This window comes from Oncorhynchus clarkii, chromosome 4 (genome assembly GCF_045791955.1).
Source record: "Oncorhynchus clarkii lewisi isolate Uvic-CL-2024 chromosome 4, UVic_Ocla_1.0, whole genome shotgun sequence".
NCBI classification, from domain to species: Eukaryota; Metazoa; Chordata; class Actinopteri; order Salmoniformes; family Salmonidae; genus Oncorhynchus; species Oncorhynchus clarkii.
The window spans coordinates 7618083-7640451 of record NC_092150.1 but is presented as its reverse complement, the minus strand read 5'-3'; the positions used below and the strand labels follow the sequence as shown (position 1 = coordinate 7640451).

The 22369-nt window shown below is 40.5% G+C and overlaps 2 protein-coding genes across 7 annotated transcripts in view; both read left to right on the top strand.

The window, feature by feature from the left end:
• The first annotated feature begins 14220 nt into the window (after positions 1–14220).
• Positions 14221–20694, top strand: LOC139406357 (COP9 signalosome complex subunit 2). 6 transcript variants are annotated; one of them, XM_071148879.1, is made up of 13 exons: positions 14221–14461; positions 14858–14971; positions 15067–15144; positions 15400–15525; positions 15668–15757; positions 15963–16040; positions 16539–16713; positions 18309–18487; positions 18704–18756; positions 18956–19053; positions 19243–19325; positions 19443–19501; positions 19812–20694. In XM_071148879.1, exons 1-13 carry the CDS (start codon positions 14408–14410, stop codon positions 19954–19956), a joined length of 1332 nt encoding a protein of 443 aa, XP_071004980.1. In that variant the 5' UTR covers positions 14221–14407; the 3' UTR covers positions 19957–20694. The 6 variants fall into 6 exon arrangements, with proteins under 6 accessions (XP_071004980.1, XP_071004977.1, XP_071004979.1 ...); XM_071148876.1 differs by having other exon boundaries at positions 15963–16085; XM_071148878.1 differs by having other exon boundaries at positions 14221–14476.
• Positions 20695–21624: 930 nt separating this feature from the next.
• LOC139407547 (centrosomal protein of 152 kDa-like) overlaps positions 21625–22369 on the top strand; it is a 47645-nt gene continuing 46900 nt past the window's right edge. Inside the window, exon 1 of the mRNA XM_071151369.1 lies at positions 21625–21711. Within this exon, the coding sequence (XP_071007470.1) occupies positions 21625–21711 (87 nt within the window). The remainder of the gene's footprint in view (positions 21712–22369) is intronic.

Below are 22369 nucleotides of genomic sequence, written 5' to 3'. Positions count from 1 at the left end.
TCCACCATTGTCAAAAGAAATGCCTGGCAATGGGTCACTGCCAATGATGAACAGTATATAAACCCTTAAGGTCCTTGTGTAATGTGATATTGTACCCTCTAGCCCAATTGTCCATTGTATATTATTTATATACTTGTGTTCCAACATGTACTTCCTGTATTGATTTGTTGTTAATAAAAAAATATTAAAAAAAACACTGGATTGCAGTTGCTATCTATTGGCCATTGAGAGACGGTTTGAAAGGCTTTGATGCCACCGTTCGGCCATATTGGCAGTCCTCCATAGGAAGAATGGAATTCTACAGTATTTCAGTAAAATGTTTCAAGGACAAAATGACATGTATTTAAGCATGATTTGTGTTTTAGTGGTGACATTTACATTAGCTATCTAAAAAATGGCGTTCAGCTAACATAATATAATTTAGAAGTATGCATTAAGGTGTCTGAAATATAATAAATGTGGCAAAAACTAATGTAGACTTTAATATATTTTTTTACAACGGGGGGGGGTGGGGGGGGAGTGCCAAGATGGAGGTTGTCACTAGCTATCACAGCCACAAAGTCCAAATGAGCTATATCGTCAAAATTCCTGAAAACAAACATTTGCTTTAAGGTTAGGCATAAGATTAGCAGTGTGGATAAGGTTAGGGTTCCGTTTAAAATCTGATTTCACAAGAGAAATTGTAGAAATAGGCGGGGTTTATGACTTTCTGGCTGTGGCAACTAGTGATGACTGAAGTTAGTATGTGTGTGTGTGTGTGTGTGTGTGTGTGTGTGTGTGTGTGTGTGTGTGTGTAATCAAATAACATTTTATTAGTCACATGCGCCGAATACAACAGGTGGAAACCATAAGAAATAAACATTACAAATAATTAAAGAGCAGCAGTAAAATAACAATAGCGAGACTATAAACAGGGGGTACCGGTACCGAGTCAATGTGCGGGGGCATCGGTTAGTCAAGGTAATTGAGGTAATATGTACATGTAGGTAGAGTTATTAAAGTGACTATGCATAGATAATAACAGAGAGTAGCAGCGATGTAAAAGAGGTGGGGAGGGGGGGGGGGTGCAAATAGTCTGGGTAGCCATTTGATTAGATGTTCAGGAGTCTTATGGCTTGGGGGGGATAGAAGCTGTTTAGAAGCCTCTTGGACCTTGACCGCTTGCCGTGCGGTAGCAGAGAGAACAGTCTATGACTAGGGTAGCTGGGGTCTTTGACAATTTTTAGGGCCTTCCTCTGACACCGCCTGGGGTGGGGTAGAGGTCCTGGATGACAGGCAGCTTAGCCCCAGTGATGTACTGGGCCGTACGCACTACCCTCAGAGATGCCTTGCGGTCAGATGCCGAGCAGTTGCTGTACCAGGCAGTGATGCAACCAGTTGCAACCACTCTCGATGTTGCAGCTTTTGAGGATCTGGGGACCCATGCCAAATCTTTTAGTTTCCTGAGGTGGAATAGGCTTTGTTGTGCCCTCTTCACGACTGTCTTGGTGTGTTTGGACCAGTCTAGTTTGTTGTTGATGTGGACACCAAGAAACTTGAAGCTCTCAGCCTGCTCCACTACAGCCCCGTCGAGGAGAATGGGGGTGTGCTCAGTCCTCCTTTTCCTCTAGTCCACAATCATCTCCTTAGTCTTGGTTACGTTGAGGGATAGGTTGTTACTCTGGCACCACTCAGCCAGGTCTCTGACCTCCTCTCTATAGGCTGTCTCGTGGTTGTCGGTGACCAGGCCTACCACTGTTGTGTCGTCTGAAAACTTAATGATGGTGTTGGAGTCGTGCCTGGCCATGCAGTCGTGGGTGAAAGAGGGTACAGGAGGGGACTGAGCACGCACCCCTGAGGAGCTCCAGTGTTGGCAGATGTGTTGCTACCTACCCTCACCACCTGGGGGCGGCCCGTCAAGAAGTCCAGGATACAGTTGCAGAGGGAGGTGTTTAGTCCCAGGATCCTTAGCTTGGTGATGAGCTTTGAGGGTACTATGATGCTGCGGGTCTGTAGTCATTTAGGCAGGTTGCCTTCGTGTTCTTGGGCACAGGGACTATGGTGGTCTGCTTGAAGCATGTTGTTATTACAGACTCAATCAAGGACATGTTGAGTCCCGCACCTTGAAAGCGGCAGCTCTACCCTTTAGCTCAGTGCGAATGTTGCCTGTAATCCATGGCTTCTGGTTGGGGTATGTACAGTACGTACAGTCACTGTGGGGATGACGTCCTCTATGCACTTATTGATAAAGCCAGTGACTGATGTGGTGTACTCCTCAATGTCATTGGAAGAATCCCGGAATATGTTCCAGTCTGTGATAGCAAAACTGTCCTGTAGTTTAACATCTGCTTCATCAGACCACTTTTCTATAGACCGAGTCACTGGTACTTCCTGCTTTAATTTTTGCTTGTAAGCAGGAATCAGGAGGATAGAATTGTGGTCGGATTTACCAAATGGAGTGTGAGGGAGAGCTTTGTATGCGTCTCTGTGTGTGGAGTACAGGTTGATCTAGAATTGTTTTCCCTTTGGTTGCACATTTAACATGTTGATAGAAATTAGGTAGAACTGATGTAAGTTTCCCTGCATTAAAGTCTCCGGCCACTAGGAGCACCGCCTCTGGGTGAGTGGTTTCCTGTTTGCTTATTTCCTCATACAGTTGACTGAGTGCGGTCTTAGTGCCAGCATCCGTCTGTTGTGGTAAATAAAAAGCCACAAAAAGTAGAGCTGAGAGTCTCTAGGCAAATAGTGTGGTCTGCATTTCATCACAAGATACTCTACTTCAGGCGAGCAAAATCTAGAGACTTCCTTAGATTTTGTGCACCAGCTGATCGTACCTCATCTAATTTATTGTCCAATGATTGCACGTTGACGATAATATTGACGATAAACGGCAGCTTTCCCACTCGCCTTCTGAAGATCCTTACGAGGCACCCCGCTCTGTGTCCTCAGTACCTGTGTCACTTCCTCTTGCAAATAACTGAGATGTTGGCCTTGTCGGGCGTTCGGAGAATGTCCTGTGCTTCCTGCTTGTTGAAGAAAAAATCTTTGTCAACATCCTTGAGATGTTGTAGGAACATCTCAAGGATGATCAATGGAAACAGGATGCACCTGAGCTTTATTTTAAGTCTCATAGCAAAGGGTCTGAATATTTATGTAAATAAGGTACTTCTGTTTTCATTTTTAATAAATTAGCAAAAATGTCTAAACCTGTTTTCGCTTTGTCATTGTGGGGTGTAGATTGTTGAGGAATTGTATTTAATCCATTTTAGAATAAGGCTGTAACGTAACAAAATGTGGAAAAAGTGAACGGTCTGAATACTTTCCGAAAATACTATATATTACTGTTACACTACATGGCCAAAAGTATGTGGACACCATTTCAAATGAGTTGATTTGGCTATTTCAGCTACACCCGTCGCTAACAGGTGTATAAAATCGAGCACACCGCCATGCAATCTCCATAGACAAACATTGGCAGTAGAATGGCCCGTACTGAAGAGCTCAGTGACTTTTAATGTGGCACCGTCATAGGATGCCACCTTTCCAACCAGTCAATTCGTCAAATTTCTGCCCTGCTAGAGCTGCCCCAGTCAACTGTAAGTGCTGTTATCGTGAAGTGGAAATGTCTTGGCGCAACAATGGGACCCTTTACAAAGACATGCTAAACCTTGGGGATGTGGATTTATTTTGTACTCTTGTGCAGTACAACTGTTTGCAACCACCTTTAAAAGAATGTATGGATAATTGAACATACTTATATTTTTTATATTGTATTATTTGTACCAGCATTTCTTTAGAAAATACACTTTTAATGCAAATATATAGTCTCCAAAACGTACATTGGTCTATTGTGCTGGGCAACGGGTTTCATACAGAGTGCTTGTGACTCCTTACTCCACTCACACCGTTTCCTGCAATGCAATACACTGTATATGCATTGCATAATGGCTTATAGAAGGGGAAAAAACACATCTAGTTGCAGATGCCAGTCTACTCACTAAAATAGAATACAAAACAGATGAGTTAGGACAAAACGCTAGGTCATGTTGCTACTGTAGCTTTAGGTTGACGTTTGAACAGTGGCACACATATCAGAACCATGGACAGCTGCCATTTTAGACTGGAACGCTGTCAGCCTATCTACAAATACGTTGCCCAAAAGCATATAAATGTGATTTCATCTTTTAGTCCACAACACTGTTCCAGTAAGATCTTGGATAAAAACTTGAGAAGTGAGGGGAATTAAGGTTTGAAATGTTCACTCGGAGGGGTCTGGAGTCATCGTGCTCTTGTGCAGGGTGGTAGGTAGATTAGCAGTTAAGAGCTTTGGGCTAGTAACCGAAGGGTTGCTGTGTTCGATTCCCTAAACCGACTAGGTGAAAAATGTGCCCATGTTTACTTGAGCAGGGCCCTGATTGCATCAAAGTACTAAAAATGTAGTTTTGACCCAAATACCAATATCAACACGAGACGCAAAAACACAATGGAAAGCTGGTTTGTCATTACATGAAGTGCTAACAGACAGGCATACCTGCTTTAGGCCTTTGTCCAGATTAAAGTACTGCTGGCCTTTTGCTCTGTCCATTCCATTGGCACCAGTGCATTACAGTGTAAATGCATTACTCTTGCCCTAATGGAGATGCCAAGTGGGCCTACAAGTAGGTGTTTAAGTTGATAGACTGGCATATCTCATAACAACCTAGATTAACCTGATGTCTGATGTTGCCGGCCGTGCCTTGGCTTTACACATCCCTAGACCAGCATTGACATATTCCAAAAAATTAACAAATACAATATTTGCCTCTAGGACTTGGGTTTTGGGACTTGGAGAAAGGTATCACTTTCAAATTCATAGACAGAACTATGGATGCAAGGACTGACCATCCGTGATATCAAAATGATCGTTTTAACCATGTTTTTTTTTAATTTTTTTTTTAGCTTTACAGTATTTGTTTACATTTACTTTGTTTACAAAAATTTGTAGTAAAACAAGCTTATATGTTGGGTTTTGATGGACTATCGACAGTTGAACTAAGCTCATAAGCCTTTACTGTGTAAGTAATACTCAGTTTGCTTTATCAGGTAATTCATTTGGAGAACATCTCACCACACCCAGTGATGGTGAGGAATCAAGTTTGGTGTGACAGGAACTATCAAAGCAATTAACATACAAGTAAGACATGCACATGCTATTGATTAGATTGGTTCTTCAGGTTGGGGCAGAGATCAAAGAGTTAAAACACTACCCAGAGATGAGGGCAAACTCAGCTCTTGGTTCAGTGTTCTCCACTGGAGCCAGAGTTAAGAAGTTACACTGCTTCATTGCTGCTGTTGTCTTCTGCTCTGCTGCCTGGATGGATACTAAAGTAAAGATTCCTCAAATCAATACGTTTTTGCTGTCCTTCATTGTCTTACAACCGTATACGTTTGGAACAATATACTCTACAAGCACTACACATTTCCATTTTGAAGTTCTGATACATTTTATGAGCACCACCAACACAGTGAACGGGAAAATTAATTGAAAAGCCAGCGACACTCTGTATTATTCAGCGCCCCATGAAATGACACCATATCTAGATTCTACAGACACTACAGACAACTCCCAACCCCACTTTTACATCAGCACAAATAATAGTTATTTTCACTATAAGCCCAATATTGTCAACATACCAGTCTGGACGTTGTATTTTTCTTTAATGATTTTCTGATTTTTTTTTAACAAAAATTCCTTCTTGCATTTGCTTATAAGCACAATACAAATTGACATTGATTAAAATGTAATATACTGTATTTTGAATGCGTTATCCACCTTGCAATGTTTTGAAATTTGGGCTTTTATTTTGAAGGGTTCCTCATTACCATAGGAAAGTGAAGCTATCATTAGTTCTGCTAGCAGTAGTGAGAGAAACGCACAGATTCTCCAGAAATGCAGATGAGTCGACATCTTCCTCCTTCACTTTAATGATGAGGGATGGTAAAACAACAACAAAAAAACAGCTTTAATGCCATAGCAACATCAGGAAAACTGGGCAGTTGTGCTTCAAATACAGCAGTTTTGTAACATCTTTCAATTGAGCCTCTCATTCTCCTTAATTGCCGGTGTGGTGAGATAAATCGATCAGTTAGTATATGACGATACATGCGCTGCTCTGTAAACCACATCCATGTGGGAAGAGCAAGGCATGTTGCACTGGGACACGTTTTAATACAGTGAAAAAAATCCTAATTTTACAATATTATGCAGATAAGACATCTTAATTATCTACAGTATGTTACACAAATAATTCTGATTCTTCCGCCACAGAGGTCATACAATAAGTTTTGTAGTGATTCATATGTTGATATGTTTTATTTATGAGAGGTATTGACATGTTGAATGCACTGAGCTGTCTGTCTAAACTACTGGCACACAGCTCGGACACCCATGCATACCCCACAAGACGTGCCACAAGAGGTATCTTCACAGTCCCCAGAACAGACTATGGGAGGCACACAGTACTACATAGAGCCATGACTACATGGAACTTTATTCTACATCTAGTAACTGACGCAAGCTGTAAAATTTGATTAAAATAAAATAAAAAAAAGATTAAAAAAAACAAACATTATGGAACAGCGGGGACTGTGAAGCAACACAAATATTGGCACAGACACATGCACACACAATAACATAAGCACTATACATTGTCATGTCTTTACTATCATTAAATGAAGACTTTTAGTTTTTTATCAAAGATTCTCGATAATTAGTATTACGCGATTAAACTGAATAATCATGTACCTGTAATTAACTAGGAAATAGGGAGGCACCAAGGAATGTATTCAGATTACAAAGTTATAATTTCCCAATATAACCTTTCAGATATTTTCATATCTGGTCAATAGTCTTCTGATTAATGATTTATTTATTTTACCTCACGTTAGTCTCATTCCAAACGTCGAAAATTGTTGGCTATCTGCACAAACTCAGTCTTGACTATGAGTCATCCATACATCAATTGTCTTAAATCGTTTATTTATTACTTACTAAGTAATTCACAGAAATGCCTAAACAAGCAGTAAATATGGTTACATGTGGTGATAGAATGTGCCCTAGTGGGCTAAACCGGCATGGTAGCTTGTTAGACAAAGGGCAATGGGTAGTCGATTAAGAAGTCACTACAGAGTTAAAAAATTATAACAATTGAAATGCTAATCCTTACACATGAACGCTCACTCAGTCAGGAACAATTGCAATCAATATATATATTTACGCTCAGTGTGTCGTCTTGGTTGCTGGTGAAAAGTTCATTTATTTTGCAGAATTGTCCGCCTCTCTTCATCGGTTGTGGTTAGAGGGGATTGTTCAGAGTGACAATCGTTATAGAATTAATGTTTCGGCGGTTGTCGTTCTTCTCGTTCAATGATGCCGAATTCCTAGCTGCAGACTAGTAATTAGTATCAAAGACTTGTTCTGATTCTGTCGGTATCGATAGTCTAATAGTTTTAACCACGTGGTATGGTTAAAAGATTCAGCAATGGTCTACAACCTCTTCCCAATGGAGAAAAACATGGTCTGGTGATAATTTATCAAAGTGGGCTTTTATTCAGAATGGCAGAAGAGGGCTGTCCCAGGATGTCTGACCCTAACTGGCTCAGGGGCGGTCCTCTGATTTAGTTCAAATCAAAAGGGAATTGAATTTTCCTTCATTAAACAGTCCACAATCATATTACACCATTATTCAAACAGTATTATCCTCAATCATTCATCTTATACAACAATTAGATGTAAACCTCATATCTGAGGCTATTATATAAACAGCGTTATGGTAATGTGGCCACACCGTCTCTCTTGAGCTTCCCAAGTTGTGCCAAACGCACCAGTTCGTAGCTGGATTCTTCACCCATCTTTTACACTTTCTCTGGAACATGAAATTTGTTTCGTACCTCACGTTCTGTGAGGTGAAAGGATTTCCTTTGTCTCCATGAAAACTACTCTCTATAACTGTGTGTCCATGAGGCAGGGTCTTCCTTAGGAATTTACGACCTCACTCTGCCCGCAGCAGTCTGGTTGTAGAAGCAGAGAACGGGGGATGGTGCTCGATGTACTCAAAGGGGGCAACATCATGACAACATACACATGGATTTAGTACTGTAGATATGTGGTAGTGGTGGAGTAGGGGCCTGAGGGCACACAGTGTGTTGCGAAATCTGTGAATGTATTGTAATGTTTTTTAAATCGTATAAATTCCCTTAATTTTGATGGACGCCAGGAAGAGTAGCTGCTGCTTCGGCATCAGCTAATGGGGATCCATAATGAATACAAACTAGCTATCCATTTCACACTGGTTACACATACACAGCATCAGCGATGGAAAAAGTATCTAATTGTCATACCTGAGTAAAAGTAAAGATAACTTAATAGAAAATGACTCAAGTAAAAGTGAAAGTCACCCAGTAAAATACTACTTGAGTAAAAGTCAAAGTAGTTGGTTTTAAATATACTTAAGTATCAAAAGAAAATGTAATTGATAAAATATACATACAGTTGAAGTCGGAAGTTTACATACACCTTGGCCAAATATATTTAAACTCAATTTTTCAACATTCCTGACATTTAATCCTAGTAATAAATCCCTGTCTTAGGTCAGTTAGGATCACCACTTGAGAATGTCAAATGTCAGAATAATAGTAGAGAGAATGATTTATTTCAGCGTTAATTTCTTTCATCACATTCTCAGTGGGTCAGAAGTTTACAAACACTCAATTAGTATTTGGTAGCATTGCCTATAAATTGTTTAAGGTTTGTAGGCCTCCTTGCTCGCACACGCTTTTTCAGTTCTGCCCACAAATTTTCTATAGGATTGAGGTCAGGACTCTGTGATTGTCACTCCAATACCTTGACATTGTTGTCCTTAAGCCATTTTGCCACAACTTTGGAAGTATGAATGGGGTCATTGTCCCTTTGGAAGACCCATTTGCAACCAAGGTTTAACTTCCTGACTGATGACTTGAGATGTTGCTTCAATATATCCACATAATTTTCCTGCCTCGTGATGCCATCAATTTGTGAAGTGCACCACTCCCTCCCTGTAAGGGTTCTCGTCCTCCTCTTCTGATGAGGAGTAGCAAGAAGGATCAGAGGACCAATGCGCGGCATGGTAAGTGTCCATAATGTTTATTAAACACAACCGAACACTGGAACAAAAGAATAAACGTGAATAAACTACACAGTCCCGTGTGGTAGCAAACACTGACACAGAAGACAAACACCCACAACTCAAAAGTGAAACCAGGCTACCTAAGTATGATTCTCAATCAGGGACAACGATTGACAGCTGCCTCTGATTGAGAACCATACTAGGCCGAACACAGAAATCCCAAATGATAGAAAAAAACGAACATAGACAACCCACCCAACTCACGCCCTGACCATACTAAAACAAAGATATAATAACAGACCGAAGGTCAGAATGTGACACTTCTGCAGAAAATCACCCCCACAGCATGATGCTGCCACCCCCGTGCTTCACGGTTGGGATGACGTTCTTTGGCTTGCAAGCCTCACCCTTTTTCCTTCAAACATTTCTATTTTTGTTTCATCAGACCAGAGGACATTTCTCCAAAAAAGTGTGATCTTTGTCCCCATGTGCAGTTGCAAACCGTAGTCTGGCTTTTTTATGGCGGTTTTAGAGTAGTGGCTTCTTCCTTGCTGAGTGGCCTTTCAGGTTATGTCGATATAGGACTCGTTTTCCTGTGGATATAGATACTTTTGTGCCTGTGTCCACCAGCATCTTCACAAGGTCCTTTGCTGTTGTTCACAATGTCTGCACTTTTCTCACCAAATACATTCATCTCTTCTTCCTGAGCGGTATGACAGCTACGTGGTCCCATGGTGTTTATAGTTGCGTACGATTGTTTGTGCAGATGAACGTGATACCTTCAGGCGTTTGGAAATTGCTCCCAAAGATGAAACAGACTTGTAGAGGTCTACAATTTCTTTCTGAGGTTTTGGCTAATTTCTTTTGATTTTCCCATGATGTCAAGCAAAGAGGCACTGAGTTTGAAGGTAGGCCTTGAAATACATCCACAGGTACGCCTCCAATTGACTCAAATGATGTCAATTAGCCTATCAGAAGCTTCTAAAGCCATGACATCATTTTCTGGAATGTTCCAAGCTGTTTAAAGGCACAGTCAACTTAGTGTATGTAAACTTCTGACCCACTGGAATTGTGATACAGTGAATTATACGTGAAATCATCTGTCTGTAAACAATAGTTGGAAAAATGACTTGTCATGCACACAGCAGATGTCCTAACTGACTTGCCAAAACTATAGTTTGTTAACAAGAAATTTGTGGAGTGGTTGAAAAATTAGTTTTAATGACTAACCTAAGTGTATGTCAACTTCCGACTTCAACTGTAAGTATCAAAATTAAAAGTATACATCATTTTTTATTGATTTGATTTTAATCCCTTTCACCCCACAGATAAAGTAATAACCTGTTAAAAGATTTTATAAAGGTTTAAGATAAATGATTAAATAATTCTACCTGGAAACTTAACCATTAGGATTAGAGGTTATGTAGCATGGATAAGGAGTAATTAAAAATAATAAACACAGGTCCAACCTAGTTGGAAGAGAAGAGAGGAATGTACTGTATGTGTGTGCCGAAAGAAAACAAAGAGGATCCTTAACCTATGTTTGAACCGACCTGGCTATAACTCTGGGGAGATAAGATAGGACAGGGAGAGCCCCTCCAGGTTTCCCGTATCTGGGGGGGGGGACTGGAACTGTCAGCTGGGTAGTGATCAACTGTGGTGAGACTTCATGAGAAAAAGAGAGAATCCAAATGTTAGTGTGTATGTATGTGCGTAGGTTAAGAAAATGTTATAAAAGTAACGTCTTTATATATGCACAGGAGAGCTCTCGCAAATAAACTTGGATTTGACCAATTGTGAGCTGGGAAATCTGTCTGTTTCATTTAAACCAGAACTTTACACACTCTGGGTTTGCAGACAGATTAAAATAATTGAAATTTAAGAACATTGATTACAAAATTCTATATCATAACCAGAGTCTACATGACTCACCCGAATCCCTTTCACTCCACAGAGAAAGTAAATAATACCAATGAGATTTGTCTCTGTCTTTCATTCAATGACTTCTGAAGACTTCTGAAATCCCTGTAAAAGAAAATACAATGTTGTTATTCAGACAGGGCTGTCTCCAGGTAAATACATTTAGATTGGTGATCCTATGCAGTCGCATCCAGGGCAGCAATTCAAGACGGATTCAAGAAGATGCTTACATGCAGATTATAGGTGAATTGCACGGGCATGCAAAAATGCAGGAGGAAGGATTGTGTGGTGATTCACCGTCAGCTCTTACTTGTATTTAGGTTCTGATGTTGACCAGGTGGATTTTCTTGGAATCATTGACAGCAGACAGCAGCCAGACTACTCTGCTCAATTGCCATTGGGAGCACAGCATAACCACAGTAGTCAGTGTGTTCTCCTAGCAGTAATGAATGAAGACAATGCTTGACATACAGTCACGGTTTATAGCCCTTATAAGGGATAACATTGATTAATGTTTTACTGTACATCAAGTTTCAAGTTAATGTCACAGTGAAATGCCTTCTGCTTATAGTAGCATCTATACATATGAACTTTGTTTACATACCTATTAGATTGACTCTTCCAGGAGCTCGTGCTTAAAAGAGGAGATTCACCATACTTTTCATACTTTTTCTAAAAGGCATCTTTCAGATTTTGTAACCTAGGAATACAACACAATCGGGAAAATGAATGCACAATTCAGGGAGTGAGTTGAGTACAAAACTGTCTTACTGTTGCTTACTATACATATATAATACATGCATTGATAGTTTTAGCAACTGTAATGACCAATATAGTATTTAGACAATTATCACAATCATAACTCACCTTTCATTTGCACTTATCAGAATCTTTGTCTTTGGCGAGTGCGCTGCCATTTTTTCAAACCAAATACCGGTTCTAACCGGTTGTTTTTAGACTATTGGTAAATCACCAAATCTAGCCTAGGTAGCCTACTATACTGAAGATAAAGATTGAAACGCACCAATACTAAACTCAGCAAAAAAAATAAAACGTCCTCTCACTGTCAACTGAGTTTATTTTCAGCAAACTTAACATGTGTAAATATTTGTGTGACCATAACAAGATTCAACAACTGAGACTGAGTAAACTGAACAAGTTCCACAGACGTGACTAACAGAAATTGAATAATATGTCCCGGAACAAGAGGGGGGGGTTCAAAATCAAAAGTAACAGTCAGTATCTGGTGTGGCCACCAGCTGCATTAAGTACTGCAGTGCATCTCCTCCTCATGGATTGCACCAGATTTGCCAGTTCTTGCTGTGAGATGTTACCCAACTCTTCCACCAAGGTACCTGCAAAGTTCCCAGGCATTTCTGGGGGGGAATGACCCTAGCCCTCACCCTCTGATCCAACAGGTCCCAGACGTGCTCAATGGGATTGAGATCCGGACTCTTCACTGGCCATGGCAGAACACTGACATTCCTGTCTTGTAGGAAATCACGCACAGAACGAGCATTATGGCTGGTGGCATTGTCATGCTGGAGGGTCATGTCAGGATGAGCCTGCAAGAAGGGTACCACATGAAGGAGGAGGATGTCTTCCTTGTAACGCACAGCATTGAGATTGCCTACAATGACAACAAGCTCAGTCCGATGATGCTGTGACACACTGCCCCAGACCATGACGGGCCCTCCACCTCCAAACCGATCCCGCTCCAGAGTACAGGCCTCGGTGTAACGCTCATTCCTTCGACGATAAACGCGAATCCGATCATCACCCCTGTGGAGACAAAACCGCGTCTCGTCAGTGAAGAGCACTTTTTGCCAGTCCTGTCTGGTCCAGCGACGGTGGGTTTGTGCCCATAGGCAACGTTGTTGCCGGTGATGTCTGGTGAGGACCTGCCTTCCAACAACCCTACAAGCCCTCAGTCCAGCCTCTCTCAGCCTATTATGGACAGTCTGAGCACTGATGGAGGGATTGTGCGTTGCTGTTGTTGCCATCCTGTACCTGTCCATGCTGTACCTGTCCATCCTGTACCAGGTGTGATGTTCGGATGTACCAATCCTGTGCAGGTGTTGTTACACGTGGTCTGCCACTGTTGAGGATGATCAGCTGTCCGTCCTGTCTCCCTGTAGCGCTGTCTTAGGCGTCTCACAGTAATGGACATTACAATGTATTTCCCTGGCTAAATCTGCAGTCCTCATCTGCAGCCTAAGGCACGTTCACGCAGATGAGCAGAGATCCTGGGCATCTTTCTTTTGGTGTTTTTCAGTCAGTAGAAAGGCCTCTTTAGTGTCCTAAGTTTTCATAACTGTGATCTTAATTGCCTCCCGTCTGTAAGCTGTTAGTGTCTTAACGACCGTTCCACAGGTGCGTGTTCTTTAATTGTTTATGGTTCATTGAACAAGCATGGGAAACAGTGTTTAAACCCTTTACAATGACGATCTGTGAAGTTATTTGGATTTGTACGATTTATCTTTGAAAGACAGGGTCCTGAAAAAGCGGACGTTTCTTTTTTTTGCTGTGTTTATCTGACTTATATACACGGGTCCTGGATATTTTTTGTACTGCTGATCTACGACCAGCTCTTCCTACCAAAACCAAAACCACAACCTCAAACACTTTCAGTTAAACAAAAAACTATTTCTTGACCAGGTGTTAACATATATTAGCCATCTATAATTTAGCCCAAACAACTACCTCTTCCCCTACTGTATTTATTTATTTTGCTCCTTTGCACCCCATTATTTATATTTCTACTTTGCACATTCTTCCACTACAAATCTACCATTCCAGTGTTTAACTTGCTATATTGTATTTACTTTGCCACCATGGCCTTGTTTTTGCTTTTACCTCCCTTATCTCACCTCATTTGCTCACATCGTATATAGACTTGTTTCTACTGTATTATTGACTGTATGTTTGTTTTACTTCATGTGTAACTCTGTGTCGTTGTATGTGTCGAACTGCTTTGCTTTATCTTGGCCAGGTCGCAATTGTAAATGAGAACTTGTTCTCAACTTGTCTACCTGGTTAAATAAATGTGAAAAAAATAAATAAAAATAATAATAAAAATAAAAATCATTGTAACGAAACGCAACAATACGGAAGAGTATATAGGGGGGAAAAAGGGTTCCAGTTCATAGGAATCACGATTCACGCTGCGCAGAAAGGCATATCGGTGGCGGATAAGGTTGGAGCTGGAACAAACTGCGACTCTCTGCTGCCCACCGCTGGACAGTATGATCCTCCCAGCAATGCTCCCTACTTCTCTCCACACTCCTATTAAAAGAGTCACTCCAGCGATACACCTACGCTTGTACCATTAGCAAGTTTGCTGTCGAGTTAGCTTCGTAGTCAAGATGTCTGATATGGAAGATGACTTCATGTGCGACGATGAAGAGGATTATGATCTGGTAAACTCCTCCGAAGTAAATATATATGGATATTGTAGCTGATTGCCATATACAACGTATTTAGCTAGCTAGATAACCAGCGTAAACATTCCACTTCGCTAACTTTAGCTAGCTACCGTATTACTCTCAGCTACGTTACTGTAGCTGTTATTGGTGCTCGTATCATTGACCGCTCAATTGCCTAGTTAGTTAGCTAGCTTTGTCTTGTAATGATTTGTTCACATACTGCTGCTATACCGTTTGCACCGTTATATGATCCAGCTGTTTGCTTTACAAATCACCATAGCAAAAACAACACACATCATCACGAGCTAGCTAGCTGGCTAGCTGAATGTCAACACAACCAGTGGGTGTTGATCTTGTAAACTGCATTGATGACGAATTGTGTGATTTCAGGAGTACTCAGAGGACAGCAACTCTGAGCCCAATGTTGATTTAGAGAACCAATACTACAATTCAAAGGCCCTGAAGGAGGATGACCCCAAAGCAGCTCTCATCAGCTTCCAGAAGGTTAGTTATCACACACACACACACATACACACACACACACACACACACCATGTCAATGGCTGTCCATTTATTAAATGCGTCTTTCTGAACCCCAGGTCTTGGAGCTAGAGGGTGAGAAAGGAGAATGGGGGTTCAAAGCTCTCAAACAGATGATTAAGATGAATTTCAAACTGGTAAGCATTAGACATTAGTCTCACAAGTCTCCAAAAAAATTGTCTCTGAAATATTTCATGTAGGCTACCTACAACTATTGTCTGACAGGCATTTCTGTAGGAGTAGCCTAGGTATTCATAAATATGAACAGCCTACCTTATGTGACATCTCTGATCAAATGTGATAATATTTTGTAAAGAAATGCCATATTATGGGAGCATAAAAATTGTATTTTGAATTACATTTATTTAATTTGTACCCCCCCCCCCCCCCAGACGAATTTCCCTGAAATGATGAACAGGTACAAGCAGCTGTTGACATACATTCGGAGTGCAGTTACACAAAACTATTCAGAGAAATCCATCAACTCCATCCTGGATTACATCTCTACGTCTAAGCAGGTATTGTTTGCCGCGTCAAATGATCAATCAATAAACAATGTTGATTCTGTGTACATCTGAGCTGTACAATTTTGGAAAAAACAGTCCAAACAAAACTGAATGTTTTGAAGAGGAGGCAAATACTTTTAAATTTCTTTTTAAGATGGACTTGCTGCAAGAGTTTTATGAAACCACATTGGATGCATTAAAGGATGCCAAAAATGACAGGCTTTGGTTTAAAACCAACACTAAGGTATGATTAATTTTAAAGATTAAACAAATATATATATATATATAAAACTTTACATGTGTCCTTAATTCCATCCACAATATCATAATTAACATTTTATACAACGCAAAAACATATGTGGCGAGTGGCATATAATTTATATGGAGACACTGACTTTGATACTTGTGTGATTTGATTTCCTCCTTGGTTTGTCCTGTCTGTTGTTTAGCTTGGGAAGTTGTACCTGGAGAGAGAAGAGTATGGTAAGCTTCAGAAGATCCTGAGGCAGTTGCACCAGTCCTGTCAGGTGAAGAAACACTCCTCATCAATGCAATCAGAGGTTTTCACAGAGGTTTTACCACCAAATCTAATTCAGCATTATAACATCATAATGAAAAACATACTTGTGTGTCAGTAGATTGGAACTGTATTGTATCATTGTAGCCTGGTCCGAGTTCTGTTTGCGCTGTATAGACAGCTTCTATAGCTGTTGTCATGACCACAGGAGGCAAGACAGCACAAACAGATCTGGGGCCGGGCTAGTATGGCTGTGGAAATTTAGAATTTCCTGTTCCTCCTGAAGTGTCTGTGGAATTATATCTCTAGTATTTGTTCTGTCTAGGTGTATAGATGGATGATTAGTGTTTGTCCCATGTTCTGTCTTGGTGTATAGACGGATGATTTAGTATTTGTCCCATGTTCTGTCTTGGTGTATAGACGGATGATTTAGTATTTGTCCCATGTTCTGTCTTGGTGTATAGACGGATGATTTAGTATTTGTCCCATGTTCTGTCTTGGTGTATAGACGGATGACGGTGAGGATGACCTGAAGAAAGGCACCCAGCTCTTGGAGATCTATGCTCTGGAGATCCAGATGTATACGGCCCAGAAGAACAACAAGAAGCTGAAGGCGCTGTATGAACAGTCTCTACACATCAAGTCTGCCATCCCTCACCCTCTCATCATGGGAGTCATCAGAGGTAGACACATCTCTACCTACACCTTAACTATATATCCACGTCTCTACCTACACCTTAACTATATAACTATATAACCACATCTCTACCTACACCTTAACTATTAACTATATAACCACGTCTCTACCTACACCGTAACTATAAAAACACGTCTCTACCTACACCGTAACTATATAACCACGTCTCTACCTACACCGTAACTATAAAACCACGTCTCTAACTACACCTTAACTATAAAACCACGTCTCTACCTACACCTTAACTATATAACCACGTCTCTACCTACACCTTAACTATATAACCACGTCTCTACCTACACCTTAACTATATAACCACGTCTCTACCTACACCTTAACTATATAACCACGTCTCTACCTACACCTTAACTATATAACCACGTCTCTACCTACACCTTAACTATATAACCACGTCTCTACCTACACCTTAACTATATAACCACGTCTCTACCTACACCTTAACTATATAACCACGTCTCTACCTACACCTTAACTATATAACCACGTCTCTACCTACACCTTAACTATATAACCACGTCTCTACCTACACCTTAACTATATAACCACGTCTCTACCTACACCTTAACTATATAACCACGTCTCTACCTACACCTTAACTATATAACCACGTCTCTACCTACACCTTAACTATATAACCACGTCTCTACCTACACCTTAACTATATAACCACGTCTCTACCTACACCTTAACTATATAACCACGTCTCTACCTACACCTTAACTATATAACCACGTCTCTACCTACACCTTAACTATATAACCACGTCTCTACCTACACCTTAACTATATAACCACGTCTCTACCTACACCTTAACTATATAACCACGTCTCTACCTACACCTTAACTATATAACCACGTCTCTACCTACACCTTAACTATATAACCACGTCTCTACCTACACCTTAACTATATAACCACGTCTCTACCTACACCTTAACTATATATCCACGTCTCTACCTACACCTTAACTATTAACTATATATCCACGTCTCTACCTACACCTTAACTATATAACCACATCTCTACCTACACCTTAACTATATAACCACATCTCTACCTACACCGTAACTATTAACTATATAACCACCTCTACCTACACCTTAACTATATAACCACGTCTCTACCTACACCTTAACTGTGTTACTCCGAGTGGTGCAGCGGTCTAAGTGGGAGTCCCATAGGGCGGCACACAATTGGCCCAGCATCGTCCGGGTTAGGGGAGGGTTTGGCCGGGGTAGGGCCGTCATTGTAAAATAATAATTTGTTTTTAATTGACTTGCCTAGTTTAAATAAATAAATAAATAAAAAGCTTTAGAACCTAGACACACATTCATTGGCTCTTTGTCAAGGTTTTTTTCCCCTTTTTCTTGCGTTCTTGCTTCTTTCTCAAAACGCATTGGAGGAGAAGACCCAAGGTCCCTCCCCTCTGACCGAGTCCTCTAATGTATTTTTTTTAGGTAGGAGGCATGTACAGATGATCCTTTTTCAGGACCATGGAGGATTTTCTAGGAAATTATTCCTGACCGTGTTTGGTCTCTCTCTTGTTTTTGTTTTCTCAAGAGTGTGGAGGGAAAATGCATTTGCGAGAAGGGGAGTTTGAGAAGGCTCACACAGACTTCTTCGAGGCGTTTAAGAACTACGATGAATCAGGAAGTCCTCGCCGGACCACCTGTCTGAAGTACCTGGTGTTGGCCAACATGCTGATGAAGTCTGGAATCAACCCGTTCGACTCACAGGAGGTATGAAAGGTCTCATTTGTGATAAGAGATTAATCTCTCTTAGGGATTGTTTCTCAGACCCAGATTTAAAACGGAGGGCCCCGTCACAATATTATAACCTGCGAATTAAGTAAATTAATTCATATTTTAGTGATCATGGTGATGTGTGTGTTGTATTGGTGCATCTTTTCATAAAGTTTGAGTATCTTTACTCAAGCTGACATTTGTTTCTCTTAGGCTAAACCCTATAAAAATGATCCAGACATTCTTGCAATGACAAACTTGGTCAGGTAAGACTGCATCTCATTCACTATTACAATCTAACCTTTCCTGGGTAAGTTTGGCTTTGGCTGTTTGTCTACACACTGTTTGTCTACACACTGTTTGTCTACACACTGTTTGTCTACACATTGTTTGTCAACATTATGCTGTATGAACACGGTCTGATTACTGAATGGAAACCAATGTTCTATTCTACTCCCCCTCTAGTTCCTACCAGAACAATGACATCACAGAGTTTGAGAAGATCCTGAAGACCAATCACAGTAACATAATGGATGATCCGTTCATAAGGGAACATATAGAAGGTATGATGGTCTAGACTTTCAGACTGATGCATTTGGTTGATGTTACTTCATCACAACGAAAAAACAACAACATATTAGTCAGTAGTAACATGTTTATATAAGCAAGTTAAAAATCCTTAATGCCTGGCTGGCATGTAAAGTATTACTGAAAATTCCTTCTATTTAATCATTTATTTCCTTGTCTTTCAGAGTTATTACGAAACATAAGAACACAAGTGCTCGTCAAATTAATTAAGCCTTACACGAGGATACACATACCTTTTATTTCCAAGGTAAGATCACTACTAAGATCTGTCTCTGGCATTTTTGTTGTTGTTGTTGTTGTTGTTGAAAAAGCAAATATTTTCTCTAAATTTGAAGGTCATTATAACATTTTTGTCTCTTTTCAGGAATTGAACATTGATGTCTGTGACGTGGAAAGCCTTCTTGTTCAGTGCATTCTAGACAGGTAAATTGCATGTCGTTACATCATTGTGGCTTAGCGGTCTAAAGGCACTGCATCTCAGTGCTAGAGGCGTCACTACAGACCCTGGTTCGATTCCAGACTGTATCACATCCGGGCCGTGATTGGGAGTCCCATAGGGTGGCCCACAATTGGCTCAGCGTCGTTAGGGCTTGTCCGGGGTAGGCCGTCATTGTAAATAACAATTTGTTCTTAACTGACTTAAATAAAGGTTAAATAAAACAATAATGCACCACAGTTTTGTGAGTTTACCATCATTGACCTTCTATTGAACTTTTCTTCCTCTACCTGTCAGCACGATCAACGGCCGCATCGACCAGGTCAACCAACTGTTGGAGCTGGATCACCAGAAGAGGAACGGAGCCCGATACATGGCTTTAGATAAATGGACGAATCAGCTGAATACTCTCAACCAGGCCATCGTCAGCAAACTGGCCTAATCAGAGTAGTCAGTAGTGTTATTGAAAAGTTAACAATTCAATGGTGGGGGTATTTCAACTTGAAGGAACTCGTTAACCCAATTCATCTCGGGTTACAGTAGCAGTAGGCTACATTCATTATTGTCATCTGTAGGATTGATGATGTTCAAAGCTTCCAATGGCAAATGTACTGTCTCACTTATTATGTGACTGATCATTTAAGATGGAGATCAGAGGTGCCAGTTGCCAGCTTGTGTTTCGTGGCCTTGGGCCAGTTTCCTGGGCACAGATAAATCCTAGTCCTGGATTTAGAAGCATGCTCAATGCTCAATGAGAATGCTTTTTAGGGTTTAGGTGTTGGACTCTGCGTAATCTGTGTCTGGGAACTCGGACCTTGTGGCCTAAAACCAACCGACTTATATTAGAAAACGATGGCCATTGTACAGATAGAGGATTGTAAAATCCCACTTATGTACATTTCTTATAGGGAAAGGACATGTCTGTTCTCCCACTATATTACCGCTATATTACTATATTACTGCCTTCCATGGAAATGTGAAAACACTAAATTATGTATAATATTATTGTTGAGCATGTCAAAATCAGCATGCCCTTTTCTGTAAAATAGCCAGTGCTCTCTATACAATATTTCATCAATGTAGGTCCATGTTTCATATGGTATGTTGTTTTGACACTGTTGTTGAACAATTTAAGCTTTTCTGTTTTATTAATGAATAATAAACTACAAATTGTACCTTCCTATGGTGTCACTTCTTAAATATTTTTTAACATATTTTTTTGCGTATCATGTCGAGGTAACTCATATTCTGTAAATATCATACATCAGCAACCATCTCTACAAATCATCCCAAAGCATTATTTCCATTCACTTCCAGGTTGGTGATTTGGTTGTCGGCAACAATTACAACAACCCATCTGTGTTGCAGCATGGCCATTGGTGGGGGGTCGTTTGATGACGCGTGTTGAATTCACCAATCAGCGACGGAGAGTTTATGCCGCTGTTTGGGCGCGCGAGCTTTCAACGGCGCTGCGAGTCGTAACACAGGAAGTTCATTACTATTATTAGCCAGACAGATTGAAAACCTAACTTTAGTTGTTTATGATATATACGCATACGTTATGTTCTGATTAGCAACTGTTAACGAAACTGTACTCTTGTCAGACTAGTACGTTATTAGGTAGCTGTGCCAGTCATGCCAGTCGTTCGATGCTTTGTTTGTTTTCTGGTAAATGGTTGCTATGTTAGCTAGCTAATGTTAGCTAACCAGTCCGATCATTCATTGCCCAGCATCATGTGCATCTGCTGTTTTGTAACGTTTTACATTAGATTTATTTTTTGGGGTCTTCGCTGACAACATTTATCATCGGATATCCACTTGTACTTCAAATCACAAGGTAAGGTGATCAGTGAGTTGACTGTTTTGATCACTCTTCAAACGAACAGTTTCTTCTTCTAGCTAACGTTACAGCTAACTAATTGACTAACGTTAGCTAGCTCGGTGTTGTTTTGAGTCGTACTAAATGCATAACGACAATGTTTCTGATACGAGGTGTGTGGTTTGTGTGAGCCCTCCGCCCTCACTGTCAATCAAATACACAGCCACGTCATGAACATCTGCGCTTTCTTGTGCTTTCTCAGGTCTTCTCTCAGTATTAGTACTGATCATCATGTCCATCGACTTTGATAGTGCTGCTCTGCAAACTCAACATGAGGAGGAGGAATACGACCCAGAGGACTATGCCCGAGAGCAAGAGGTACGAAATACTCTGTCATTCTCTCCCTAACACACAGGCTGTTTTTTGTTGTTGATAAACTTGCTTGTTGTTAGGGTAGTGGATCAGAAATGTAACATGTGCCTATGAAACAGTGTTCCTATTATGTTGTCTGACAATGGTTTCAGTGTGACCTCAATTCAGAGTGTTTTTGCAGATAGTAGACATCAGCTCTTGTGTTGCCACTCCCGTAAGGGCTGGGATAGTAGTGATATTTATAATTATCGGCCCATTTCAAGGCTTCCTTGTCTAGCTAAAATTATTGAATCCTTGAAGTAGGAAGCAGATTATTCAGTCAACCTTATTTGATCTGTTCATGATCATGGTGATCTTATTTATTGTAGTGTAGCTGCTACTCCTCTGAAACCTTGGAATGAGTAGGTGTGTCCAAACCTTGGACTGGTACTGTATACAGAGTTTGGACACCTAACTCTTATTCAATTTTTACTACATTGTAGAATAATAGTGAAGTCAAAACTATGAAATTACACATGGAATCATGTAGTAACCAAAAAAGTGTTAAACAAATCTAAATATATTTTCTATTTGATATTCTTCTAAGTAGCCACCTTTTGCCTTGAAGACAGCATTGCACGCTCTTGGCATTCTCTCAACCAGCTTCATGAGGTAGTCACCTGGA